The following is a 13,881-nucleotide window of genomic DNA, read 5'->3' on the forward strand; positions in this document are numbered from 1 at the left end:
TCTCTTACATTGTGTGAGAACACTACGGGACTTCAAAAAGAATAGAAAAAGGAAGAAGGCTTGATCTCCCTTTAGCAGGGGGCACTGTCAAGTTTTTTCATATGCAAAACAACTAACACAAAACATCATTTGCTTCTTTGAAGGTTTAAGTATTCCTGAAGACAACTGCAGTATCTGTTGACAATAAATAGATGTAAAGAGCAGTCAGAAGAAAAAAAGAAACTCCCTCTCTTGCATACAATGATCATCAATAAGCAATTGCAGCAATGACATTCTAGTTTTTAAAGTGACTTACAAAATGGGCAAAACACGCCTAATATGGTGTGAGTAATTCGTGTCATTGTGAAGAACAATAACATCCTCTTTAAGAGGATTAAAAGTGGATTTGTATTTCCCCAAAATTAGCAAAAGAATACTAAACAAAATAATTTACAACTCTAAAAAACAATTAGCTTTATTGTTCTTATGTAAACACTGAAAAGCATACCTTTCAAAAATCCCAAATCCTCCAAGCTGTTAAGAAAACCAAATAACTATGTAAATGCCATCAAATCTCAAACCCAAACAAAAGAACAGAACAGCACTAAGACAGACAAACAGCGATTATAAGCAAATCACACAAAACACTTCAAGAGCTATCTCAGTCAAAGCAAAATGACCACCCACCAACATCTGATCAGTTTCTGAAGAGCAAGTTAAAAAAGGAGCAAACTAAGCAGAGCAAATCACGTACTATTGCACTTGCACTGTTTGATACTTTTATGCATGATAAACCTTTCTCCCTAGAGCTGCTACTCCCTAAAGCTCTAACGAAGAAGCCCTTCAAACTGCCCACTGCTCTGACCACGCCTGACACAGACCCTGATGGCCTGTTCTACCTCACTCCTTCTTCTAAAGATCGCACCGCCTCTTCTAATACGCAGGGATGGAGTTCAGCCTTGTTTGGCCTCACTACAATTTCCAGGCCTTCCTGATATCCCAGGGCTCATGCCCTTCATCTTTGTGCCTCTGCATGCTTGGAAGGCAAAAGACTAGGTTGTAGAAAATGGGAGAACGAACTCAAGGGAGGAGCAATAAGGACAAAGTGGACGGATCTGGAAAGCTGGAGGTTGGAACACAATCCAAGTACATGCTTCTGCTTTTGGGGAGGGAACCAAATACTACATGCTATGACCTTTTATGAAGCTGAGTCTCCAAACTTAAGAAATCACAAGGAAAAAAAACACACAATGAGGAAACAATACCTAACATCACTTTTGAAAAGTGGATCTTGGCATTTCGATGTATCACAAAGGTGTAAACTTCTCTCGTTGCTCCTGCATCACCACACAACCCGAAACCCATGTTGTGTCAGACACAACACATACTTCCTCCGACACAAGGAGCTCCCAAAACCCACACAAATTAGCAGCTGTCTTATGCCAGGAGGGCCTCAGACATTCCTCAGAAAGAAGATAAAGCAAGAATTCATTTTGCACATTTCCTTTTCCCACCTGAAAGTACTCTACAGTTTCCTCATCTTTATATACGCAATTCTGTATGCTCCTACACCTGTGCTCTGTTTGTTCCCCTGGGCTCACTCAGACCCTTATTCTCCTTCCTTTGCTCACAGAGAAAAAAGAGATTGTTTAGCCCCTGCCTAACATGTAAGCAGGCTCTCATGGTTTTCCAAAGCTGCAGGCTGGGACAGCAGCAAAACACTACAGTAAGAACTCTTCTTGAGTCCCAACAAGAGGATTTTGTATACAACAGTGCCATCTTCAGTTCCTTCAGGAAAACTGCTCTACTGAAATACGATGCTGGATGCAAAGGGCAAAACGAAGAGCCAGAAACAGGGTCCAAGGGGCAGCACGCGGCTATTCCTTTGTCTAAAAAAGCAGAGCTGGTTCCTCCAGCTAGCATAAGAAGGTTAGTTCCCACTCCAATCTCAAACTGGCTCCAGGACCAGCTCACAGAAATCTTAACTGCAACAGCAGAGGAAGTCTCCCACTCCCACCTCCTTTGGGAGACAGAGCTGTTAAACTCTAAGAAAATATGCAAAACAACCACTTAGCTAGATGTGTATTATATTCACAGGCATGGCAAAAAGGCTGGGCTGCTGAATTTTTCACATTTGCTCAATCTCAAAAAATACTGCAGTTTTTTCTTAAAAGCAGTAAAGGTCACTCAATTCCCTCAGTACTAGCAAATAAAGTATTTTTTCAGCATCACCTGCACAGTGCATACAGAACCATTTACACATACCAACAGCCATTTATCTACACCACCTGGCAAGCTTTCTTGCATAGTCTTAACATTTCAGTTTGTTGTGCTAAATAAAAACCATCATGCTTCAGTATACACCCATGATATTCAGTGTTTGAAGCCACATGCCAAGTTCTTATCAGAGCACTCTCTCTGAAGTGATGTCAATAGAAAAGTCTTACCCTTATAAACAAAACACAGTATGAACATCTGTTCACCTGGTGCTTGGAAATAATATCATACAGAGACACAGTAGGAACTGTTTGTACTCAGATCCTGGTTTTCAAACATTAGTCTTCTGTCTTTGTAGGATTCTGTTGCTAAAAGTAAAGATTAAACAACTCATTGCTATATAATCATTCTGTAGGTTCAGCCTTCCTCATACCTTTTGCACTTAAAATCTTCTGGATTAAACTGTATATTCATGATTCCATAATTGCTTTCATCGCCTCCCACAGGAACCAAGAGAGGTTTGGTATCCTCTTCCATATTTGGTGAATGTGCCTCCTTCTTCTAGATTGTCAGTTATTCTGACCTAAAAAAAAGGAAATGAGACAACTGCAGTTAAGTAAAACTGTGTCCCTGCTACGAATTTAACACTGGCAGAGTCCCACAGCTTCAGAAGCTCCAGAAAATCCCTTCAGCTTGCCACTTGAGAATTCTTATTCCATAACGCAAACATCACGGGCCAAGTACAGCAGGGACAGTAATTTTTACAGCAGGGACAGTAATTTTTGCAACACACTATCCATTTAAGTAAAGTGGTCAATGTACAGTTGTGCTCTGAATCTCTTTTAGCACCGCAACAGGCAATATAAATTGAAGGAATATGGTGGATGCTGTTGCTTATATTGGGACTGAAACACAGGTTTGTAAAAAGTTTGGCTTGGAATCTGAATTTCCTTTGAGCTACCACAGCTAAGAATCAAGTCCACCATGTGCAAATTAAGGTTAGGTGTATTCATACATACATCTTACCTTCCTGCTTTCAAAGCATGGGACTCCTTTTCTTACTGCTCCACTGTAAGACCAGTGTGATTTTTAAAGGAACTGTATTTCCAATTTGTAATAGTACAGCTGAGAACAATTTATCACAGTCATTAGGGACTATTGTTTCACTAAATTAGTTCAAACTTTGCAGCAGACACATATGCAGTTTTCCAGTGTATTTCCCAGAATAAAGATCAGATTATTGTAGTCTACAATGTCCAGACTCTTTGAATTAAAGGCAATGAAGGGTTTAATAATGCATTAATAATAACGTACTACACACATTCAGAGCACTCCTGGCCAAACAATGGGGAGCAGATTGCTTTTAAGCTAAAGGAATTCTACTTAGACTGAATTACAGTCCTCACATGGGACTTGCTGTGGTCTCGTTGCGTGCAGCTGAACAAACGTAATGGCTTTAATAGCTCTCATCCCTCCTACCTCCTGAAGAATTCCTCAGCCAGGACTCCTTCTTCAAACAAATATGGTAGAGTCCCCCCTGCTCTTTCAGGGGGATTGTTTTCTGATGCTTTAGAATGTTAGACAGGAAAGATAGATGAGAACCAGAGCTGGCACAAGATAAGGAAGGATGGCACTGGATGTTTGAAACCTGGGGTGGTGATGGAGGAAAGTAAGATAGAAAGAACAAGATGTGTATCATTCTTCTGCATCTTCATGGAAATACACTGTAAAGGCCCAATCCCAGAAATTACATCAACCTAAGTTAAGCACTGACGTGGCTCTATCCCTTCCTAGCTGCATGTCGCCAATCCTCTTGCATTAGCTTATCCTGCTAATGCCTCTGGCAAAAAACCAAAGAATCCAAAGGAGGGGATGAGAAAGGAAGAAAAGTTAGCAGTTTTCAACCATGTCGACTCTCTGGTGTTCAAACAATTGCTAAAGGCGGAGTGGGAAAACACTGAAGGAGTGTGTTGGGGGTACTGCAGAAGCACTAAGACTGGCTCAACCTGCTGAGGAAGTACGTTTTAGAGGACAGGAACCCACTCCCCCTCTCCCTCCCCATCCCGGGTGTGCTGAGCACAGGTAATTGCTCTCTGCTCTCAAGGGGAGGGACCAGTTCATGGAAATGCTACTCAAAGCACTAGTCCTGCCCTTAGCTCAAGGGGCATTTGTGTGATCTCACACTAAACTGGACTGGGAAGACTGATCGAATTGAAAATTAACCATTCTTTCCCTTGCTTTAAATCCAAATCAGTGGTAAGCTTGGGGCTTGTTGTCTGGCTGCACACACTTGCATGCTTGTGCAAAGGAGGGGATAATGCATGGGCAAAGCCATTTTATCTGGCAGTGCTGCCAGTTTCCTCCTAGTTTCAGCATCCATGACGAGATTTGAATGAAGTTACTAAGTTTAGAGGCATGAGTTTGAACTTAAAGGCATCATTTTCTCCTGTTCATTTTAGCTCTTTGAGAGGACATAATAAGTGATCAGTGATAATAATCCAGGCAATCTTAAGAGCCTTATTTGCACTCCCTGATAGCATCCTGTTTCTCTTGCACTTCATTTTTTGTGTCACACTCTCTAAAGCTTTTTTCCTCTCCTCTTTCCAGAGCCTTTCCAAGATGGGGCTTCTCTTACCTACCTTAACTTACTGCTTCCTCTCTTCTGCCACTCTAGCCCTTCTATAAACCATCAGTTCAGATTCTTTACCCTAAAGTCTTTCCCTTCCACATCATTGCTGCTGGTTCTTTGGCCTCAGCTGAACATCTTATGTTCTCTCATCCTTCTCAGCTCCTCTGGTGATGCTCAGCTTTTGAATTCCTGCTCCTCATTTCCTCTCTATTTTCTGTCTCTCCTGCACACTGCCAAAATTGCTTTCCAAACCTACCTTTACTAAGCACTGTTTACAAACAGATTTCTTAGTTCACAGCAATATTTTTATTTCATTTCATGTGGCACTCTGTTCCTTTCCAAACCTCATTTATAGCTCCCCTCTGGTTCATTTCTTTCCTATTGATTTCCCTTATTTTTCTATAGCTCTAGGTCACCTCCTTCCTCCCTACTGATTCCACAGTACATTCCATTCCTTTTACGCCCTGCACCCTCCCACTGTTAAATTCACCCCAGTGCACATCAACTTCCTCCAGCAGCTAAACAGTTCTGAAACAAAACCACAGGCCCCAGAAATTTCAGGCACTGCTGTATCCACCCACTCCTCTGCCATTCCCATTACAAAACACTTTTTGCATCCCTCTGACCACACCTGAAGACAGCAGCCTTCATGGACTTTTATTTTTTGCTTTTCATTGTCACCTCTAGAGTCTACAGCCTCTTTCTTTCTAAGACCTCACCTGTGGCCCCAGGTAGAAGACTGGTAATGTGGTATTATCTTCTTTTATTACATTCTTTTCTCTTTTTCACCTTAACATCTTGCATGCTTTTTCTGAACAGATACGCCTAGGTCTCAAAAACAGATCCCTCACTTCTGCATTTTGCAACACTCTCCAAATTTAAATCACGCTTTGGATTTAGCCATAAAAATGCAGATGAAAATTTCAATTCCTAATAGCTGAACTGAAATTCGAAATAAATTCAAACCCCAAATACTCAGAAGTGTTTGTAGCCAGAATTTTCCAGAAGACTGAAGTACTGAGATCCCTTCCTTCCACAGGCCCTGCTTTATGGTACAGATTAAGCAGACATTAAATGCTAATTTAAGATACTGCTTTGAACGCATCCCTTCCTTAAAACCTGTTGTAAATAATGTATTTGTGCTTTACAACTCAATCTGACAAATGCAGACAACATTGATCACCAGTTTGATTTTCTCTGCACTATGACTATAAATAAAGAACGCAGAACATTTTATAGTATTCCATAAAGAAAAATAATCCTTCCAAAACACAGCATACACTAAGTTTGACTTGAAAGCACGATCTGGGGCTTATGGAGTTGTTGCTTACTGACTCTTTAGTGTCTACTTAAAAGCTGGATTGGCAAAGACAGTTTACTTTTTAAGTGCTTATTGTTGAGAACAGATAGGTGAAGCTTATGACCAGCAAATTGATTACTTTACAAATAGATGCAGCTACCATAAATGTAAAGGCTGCAGCTGGAACCAGTACAGCTTAAAAGGAACTTGTAAGCAGAAGAGAAAAATGAAGAAGAATTAACATGATTAACCTTGCTTTTATCTAATTTCTATCCCTTTTGGCTGGACTGCATTCTCAATAAACACTTTTAATACATGGGATGGAGCCAGTTGTGCTATCTGAACTTACTGCCCAACACTTTCCATTGCAATAACCTCTTCTCAACTGCTTACTTTCCTAGTGTCCTAGTTATCTAAACATTTTTTTATACTGGGTATCTGATCTATGTTCACCTCATTCTAAAGGTTTCTTTTAAAAACCTGTGATATGACATGCAGTATTCTTTATATGGTCTTAAAAGCCTATAATCAGGGATGTCAAACAAAGAATTCATGTCAAAAATCAAAGTTGACCTGACAAATCTCATTCTGTTTGTATATTTATGATACATGGCAGTTACAGCTTCCATGTGCCCACTGTTGCATTCAGAGAATTACTATGGATCTCTGGGAATTAACGTATGGCTGCTTGGAAATGGAGAAGGCTGTTTTAAGGATTTGTTGACTCATTTGTTGTCAAACAGGATTTTCCTGCAAGTGGGAAAGAGGTTCCTGCTAGCTGTAGTGTACCTGGAGTTGGTGATAGGAATTCATGGAACTTTGTCTTCAGCAGTTCTATGAGTTAAAGGCATCGCTCTTCCCTGCTGCTCATTCTCACAGTCTTTCCTCCCCCTATTTGTGGTGGCACAGCTATTTGTCTTCTTTCTTGGTGGAATGAACAGGACTGGGGAATAGATACGGCTAAAAAAATAAATCTAAAGAGGAAGATAATTGTTTTGGGTCTGGTTTGGGGTTGTCGGGGCTGTAGTTCTGCAGAACCAGCAGCTTCACTGTCCAGTTGCAGAGACACGGGTATGGTTTGTGGAAGAAAGAAGGCAATACTGCTGGAAGTGTAACTAAAACCACCTGACAGTAGGGACCACCTACCTCTGACAGTATGTTCCGTGTTTTTTTCCTTCTGCTTAGAACCTACTTCGTGTAATGCTGCAAAACAAAAGAGCATTTCTGCTGTGCACAACTGAATGATGTTAAATATTTTGAAAGCAACCAAGTAACTCTCAAACTGAGCATTCAAAATTAGTGATTTTTTTCCTGTGCTTTATTCCCTATCCTTAGAATAAGGATAATGCCAATACTTGCCTTAGCTCATAGACACGTTGTGAAGAGAAATTAACTTTTATGTAAAACTTAGCTGTGATTCGTACTAAGCACTGCAAAAACATCCAAGAGGAACAGTTACGGTTTGTTGAGCAGCAAATAAGGCAGATCAGTCTCACGCAGAAGTGAACTGAACGCTATCGCTTTGCTGCTATAACAAAACATTCCCTATTCCGAGAACTGTCCAGCTTGAGAAAAATAATGATCTAATAACCAAGTATTTCTAATTGATATCATAATTCATATGTACCAAGACAACTAAGATCACCTAGGCAATTTTAATTTTCATTAAACTTAGCTAAGTTTAATACTCCAACCTTCGAATACTTCAACTTTGCAATCTCTGTCCTTTTAAACACAGGTTTGTGTGTTTAATTATCTGTGCGCAGATAGTAGGTTCACTTTGTGACATATTTGGTAATGAATGAGAAAGAGGGATTTTCTCCTCAACATGTTGCACCCTATATTCTTCTCTAAAAATCCTTCTTGACTCTCCAGGTCCTCTGCCATTTGCTTGTCACCATTCTACTCTTCCACAAGTTCTCTTCTTTCACCCGCAGGGACCTGTTTTCTGTCCTCCTCTGCCACAAACATCATGTCTCTCCTCTCTTAACTTCTACTAGTGACAGCAGTGATGAAGATCAGAGAGAGTGCTAACTGCGTTCTCCCACAGCTAAAATCTTATTGATAAGGCAGGACCAAAGGAAGAAATTTTATGTTTTCCCATGCAGCATGCTGCATTGCTGCTGAGGGGAAAATGGTGTAAGAATGTTTTCTCTGCACCCATATTTCTTTTCCTTTCCAACTCAGCTTTGGTGAGGAAGTGTTTATTTTTGCTTGTGAAACTCCTAACCTATCATGTAACAGATATCTGCTACTTGGTCCTCCGAGCATTTGACTCCAGGAGAAAATACTCTGGCTTTGCTACTCCCATGAAAGTCAGCTTTAAGTGCTGTTGAAAACGCCTCCCTAAACTTTCATAGCTGTATCTAACACAGTTATTAAGATAAAAAGGTAGATCTTCCACAACAGCTATGATAAAGGAAATACATTCTTTACATACCTTTGTAGCACCAAAAACCTCACGAATTTGAAGCAACGTTGACACTAGCATCTTTTAAGAACTGTTGTACACTGCCTTAAAGCACACTCGGTTGTCCTCCTTTCACTTGCAAAGGCATGGCTACATCTAGAAGGAAAATCTGAAATACTTTTCCTGATACAAAAAATCTGTCCAAACTGTTAGCATGCTAAAGTAAGTTTGGGATTCTCTTCTGGGTAAGGGCTTAAAATAGCAATTACTTTTTCTAATCATATGCTATCAACACAGTCCTAACCATCATTAATACCTAATCACCTACATGTTCAAACACCATTAATGTCAAGATATCTTTCAATGGTCAAAAGTCTGCATATACTTTGAATCCTGTTGTTCCTTTTCTTTTCAGGATATAATTTCACTGGTTGCCTGCGGTGAAGCTGTCTTAGTATGCCCTCTTGCCCCATTTGTAATCCTCCTACAAACGTCTGAAGCACTACATCAGAACGGCAGCAAAAGGGCATGAGAATTTAATAATCCAGGTTTTCTGCTGCTGGTCATAAACTGTGAAGCAATACCTAGGGATACGCAAGGTACCTTTCCCAGTCCCACTCCAGGCTACGCTCCACATGACTTTCAGATGGTAATCTAAACAGGGCTAGACCTTCACTACTCCTCACTGGCTTGCCCCTATGAGTTTCTCCTTTCGCTGCCTTCAGGTTCTCCTTCTCTCTCCTAGTTACAAAGTCTGAAAAGCTTCAAGGAGTGAAGACAAGGACCCAGCAGATTTAGAAACCTCATTCTAGCCTGGTGGCTGTGCTGTGATCTAGTCTTCTTTGTACTGGATGACAAAACCGTATTACAGTTTAATTGCACTGTGAATCTAACAATGGTAGTTTATAGCTTAGCTACAGATGTGTGTGTCAATGCTTTAAGATTAGACACCCATCTTAACAGATCATTCAGATTTACAGCCCAGGCCATGTAAGAGGGTTACAAAACAGGTTTACCCCATAGCAGGAACAAAACTGTGTTCATTTAGTCAGTGATCCTAGTCATCCCACGAGCACAGACTGTGCTTAGCTGGTTTGTAGGACTGCTATTTATCAGAGAACCTTCCATAGTGGGCAGGGGGAGGAAGATGGAGAGGGGCACTACCACCACAGCCTTTACCATGCCATCATGGCTAGCAGTGCAGTTGCACATGGTGCTGGAAAAACAGCAGCTGGAGCTCCGAGAGCTGTTTATGCTCCACGTTACTAAAGCTGAAGTTGCTGCACAGACACCAGCAGTGGTTCTGTAATAATTTCCCAGTGTGGAAGGAGACCCAGTGGACTAGCCTTCACGGACAAAGACAGAACTCTTGATTTGGAAGTCATGCACCTTAAAATAAACAATCACAGAACTTAGTCACCTATAACTTGTTACTTTTCAACCTCTAATTACAGCTGCAGTCTTAAACTATTTTGGTAGGAATTTTGCCACCAAAAGCTGTTCTTGTGCTTATGTGCAGCAGTAGTTTTCCTTGTTTTGAGATTTCTGGTGGTTCTTAAAAGGATAGCTCCCGGTCAATCAGATCACACAAATAAAACCATGACAACTTAAACTGTGGACACATTTTGTTTCATGTCTTATTTAAAGTCACTACTCCTAAACCCCCACCTCATACTCATGGTTTAAATGCAAGAATCCACTAATGAAAGTATTTAGTTCAAATAAGGAATATGATTTTTAAAAGTGCTACTTGGTGTGACCTTGTCTTCAATTCTGAGCCGATGAATGGATGAGTAAAGCTCAAGGCATAAATCTCAAGTAAGCTGCAGGCTGTGCACATATAAGTTGTGAGAAATAAGCAGTGTCTACACTGGAAGACAAGGACTTCAAAGCAGGACAGAAGAGTTCCTCGATTCCTCTTTTGGGGCAGTGAGTCCTCCATCAGAAGGGACTGAAGAATGCTATACTGGTCCTAAGAGTAGTATCATACTTTCAGAGCTCCTTAAAACTGGGACAGCTTGCCACGAGTTAGCTTGTCCATACTCTCCTACAGCTGTATTGGTTGAAGATGATTAAAACTGTATAAGCAATGCAAGTTAATAACTTTTGGGGAAAAAAAGACTCTTGAATATACAAGCTGAACCACTGCTGAGCTTCTGTGTATCTCAGACTGAACCAATGGGTATGCGGTTGCTGCCACATGATAAATCTAAGTAAAATTAAAAAGAAATGGAACATGAATTTGATTTGTCTTCAACAGATAAAGCATCTATTATTTGCATATGGATTTTTTTTGTGTGGAGACTGTAAAAAAATACTTACAAGAACATAAAGTTATCACCTTAGGGATTAACTTAAATTTTTAACACCTTTTTTTTTTTTTAAGGTTACTGGGTCCACAGGCCCGTTAAAACCGATGTAAGCTTTCCCCCGATTTATGAATCGCCCGAAAAGCTTTCATGTCGCTTCCGTACATCAGTCAACGCTCTGATGTTTTGTTCGTTTTCCCACGTAACACGTTACATTCGAACCAGACTCAGTGTCGCCGGTCAGTTTCTGCGGCCCGAGCCGCTCCTACCGCGGCCCCCCCCTCCCCGCAGATCCAGCGCCCTCGGCAGCAGGCAGGGCGCCTCGGAGCCCGCCCACGCGGCGGAGCGGAGCGGCCCGCCCCGAAAGGAGGCAGCGCCGTGGCTCGGCCGGCCCGCCGCCCCCCACAGGGAGCTGAGCAAGCCGGACTGCAGGCGGCGCTCCGGCCAGAGCGAGCGAGGCAGCGATACCCGCCGCACCGTGTTCGTGGAGCCGCCCCCGCCCCGGGACACGAGAGCCCCGCGGCGCGCTCCCGCTGACCCGCCCTTCCCGCCCCGCGCCCCGGCCGGGCCCGAGGACGCTGCCTGCTGGCGCCACACAAGCAGACGCGACTCCTCTACCTGCGGCGGCGGCACCGCCTCGCTCCACTCCGGCAGCTCCGCGCTCCCGCGGCGGCAACAAGGAAGCACCCCGGACTGCGGCCGGGGCGGTGGACAGTAGGCTCTCGGCGGCCCCCAGCGGCGGGCGTGGCGGGCCGCGTAGTTCCCGAGAGCGGCTCCGCTGAGGAAGCCGCCCGGGCGCTGCCGAGCGCAAGACTACGCTTCCCAGCGAGCAGTGCGCGGCGCCAGGCCGGCGGGGAGGGGGCGGGGCCGCGCCAGGGCACTTCCCGCCGTTCGCCTGCGCCGTGCTGCGTCGTCTGCGCCCGGCTTGGTGCAGGGGAGGAGGCCCGGCGGGGTTAATACCCGTGGTAAACCAAACCCGAAACACTAGATGTAGGTCCGAGGAGGCTGCTGATTCGGTTTAGGGCAGGCGGTGCCATGGTTATTCTTGGTGGCGCTCTCACTTCCTCCCCTTATTTGTAAACCGAGTCTATAGTTGAGCTGTCAACTGCATTGTTCTTCCAGGTGCTGGGCTTCACTGTCGCGAAGTATGTGTGCTACAACAAAACATATTCTGCCCGACCAAGTTCTCAAGTGAGGTCATTACACTATGGACAAGCATTTACCAAAGAGCAGTGAAGAAAAGATTTGGATTTGCTGCTGATTGTTGCTGAGGTGTCAATCAAAGAAAAAAGAAAAGCTCACCCATTTGCCTCCATGCTTTTGCAGTCGGTATGTTGACAATGTGTAGACATCAACCTTGCCAAAACAAACTGCGCTGGTCTTAGCATGACTGGCAAAGCGCCTTCTGTGGGGAATGATGTATCACGAGCCTCCTGACCTGCTCAGGGAGATACGCAACACTTGCTGAGCAAAGGACGAGTAAGCAGAGTAGAGGACAATCAGCCAGCCAATACATTTTAGAAAGTCACTATCTTTAATCCTAGGGGGGTTTTTTGGTCCTAGTTAAATCAAGTTGGGAACATGCCCTTTCAAAGTTGAAACCCTCGTTAAAGTCAAATTCTAGAGATATTTATAGCTCATAATTGGGAAAACTGCTGAATTGCATGCAAGGAAGACAGCAGAGATAGCTTCCCCATGTGAGAACAATATTACAAAACAAAAAAAGACACAAATCCCAATCTGTACTTTCTGTTCAAGTGCAGCCCAAACCAGATTGTGTGGCTAGCAGTGGGACTGTTCCTGCAAGAAAACTGCCGTGTAATTGAATTTCAGACTGTGGGAGGAAATGAGGCAGCAGAGACTAACACCACCCGTCATCCTGAAATTCAGCTGCACGCAAGCCGAGTCGGACCAAAACTCTTGCTTCTGTGTAGCCCAGCAAATTCACTATCATTTTTTGCCTCTGAGCCACTCTTAGAATCCAAGTGTACATTGTAGCTCTTAGACATAGTATGGGATTTGCGTGGGAAGGTTTTGGTAGCGGGGGGACTGCAGGGGTGGCTTCTGTGAGAAGCTGCTGGAAGTTTCCCCTATGTCTGATAGAGCCAGTTCCGGCCGGCTCCAAGACGGACCTGCCACTGGCCAAGGCCGAGCTCATCAGTGATGGTGGTAGCGCCTCTGTGATAACGTATTTAAGAAGGGGAAAAAACTGCTGCCCAACAGCAGCCAGAGGAGAGCAGAGTGAGAATATGTGAGAGAAACAACTCTGCAAACACCAAGGTCAGTGAAGGAGGGGGAGGAGATGCTCCAGGTGCTGGAGCAGAGATTCCCCTGCAGCCTGTGGTGAAGACCATGGTGAGGCAGGCTGTCCCCCTGTAGCCCATGGAGGTTAACGGTGGAGCAGATATCCACCTGCAGCCCATGGAGGACCCCACACCAGAGCAGGTGGATGCACCTGAAGAAGGCTGTGACCCTGTGGAGAGCCCGTGCTAGAGCAGGCTCCTGGCAGGACCTGTGGACCCATGGACAGAGAAGCCCATGCTGGAGCAGGTTTGCTGGCAGGACTTGTGACCCCATGGGGGACTGACGCTGGAGCAGTCTGTTCCTGAAGGACTGCACCCCATGGAAGAGACCCATACTGGAGCAGTTTGTGAAGAACTGCAGCCCATGGGAAGGACTCACATTGGAGAAGTTTGTGGAGGACTGTCTCCTGTGGGAGGGACCCCACACTGGAGCAGGGGAAAGAGTGTGGGGAGTCCTCCCCCTGAGGAGGAAGGAGCAGCAGAGACAACATGTGATGAACTGACCGCAACCCCCCATTCCCCGTCCCCCTGCACCACTGGGGGGAGGAGGGAGAGAATTCGGGAGTGAAGTTAAGCCTGGGAAGAAGGGAGGGGTGGGGGGGAAGGTGTTTTAAGATTTAGTTTTTATTTCTCATTACCCTACTCTGATTTCATTGGTAATAAAATAAACTAATTTCCGCGAGATGAGTCTGTTTTGCCCGTGACGGTAATTCCTGAGTGATCTCCCTGTCCTT

At 43.9% G+C, this 13,881-nt stretch overlaps 1 protein-coding gene across 2 annotated transcripts in view; it reads right to left on the reverse strand.

Moving 5' to 3' along the window:
- SLC38A9 (solute carrier family 38 member 9) overlaps positions 1-11,609 on the reverse strand; it is a 50,424-nt gene extending 38,815 nt beyond the window's left edge. The window contains exons 1-2 of one of the 2 annotated variants that reach the window (XM_076362702.1): positions 11,463-11,609; positions 2,630-2,779 (exon numbers count right to left, since the gene is read on the reverse strand). In XM_076362702.1, the coding sequence (XP_076218817.1) occupies positions 2,630-2,733 (104 nt within the window). In that variant the 5' untranslated portion in view covers positions 2,734-2,779; positions 11,463-11,609. Of the gene's footprint in view, positions 1-2,629; positions 2,780-7,271; positions 7,333-11,462 lie in introns of those variants that run through there. The other variant, XM_076362703.1, reaches the window with a different exon arrangement.
- Between the last annotated feature and the right edge of the window lie 2,272 nt (positions 11,610-13,881).

Source organism: Aptenodytes patagonicus, chromosome Z, assembly GCF_965638725.1.
Source record: "Aptenodytes patagonicus chromosome Z, bAptPat1.pri.cur, whole genome shotgun sequence".
Lineage (NCBI taxonomy): Eukaryota > Metazoa > Chordata > Aves > Sphenisciformes > Spheniscidae > Aptenodytes > Aptenodytes patagonicus.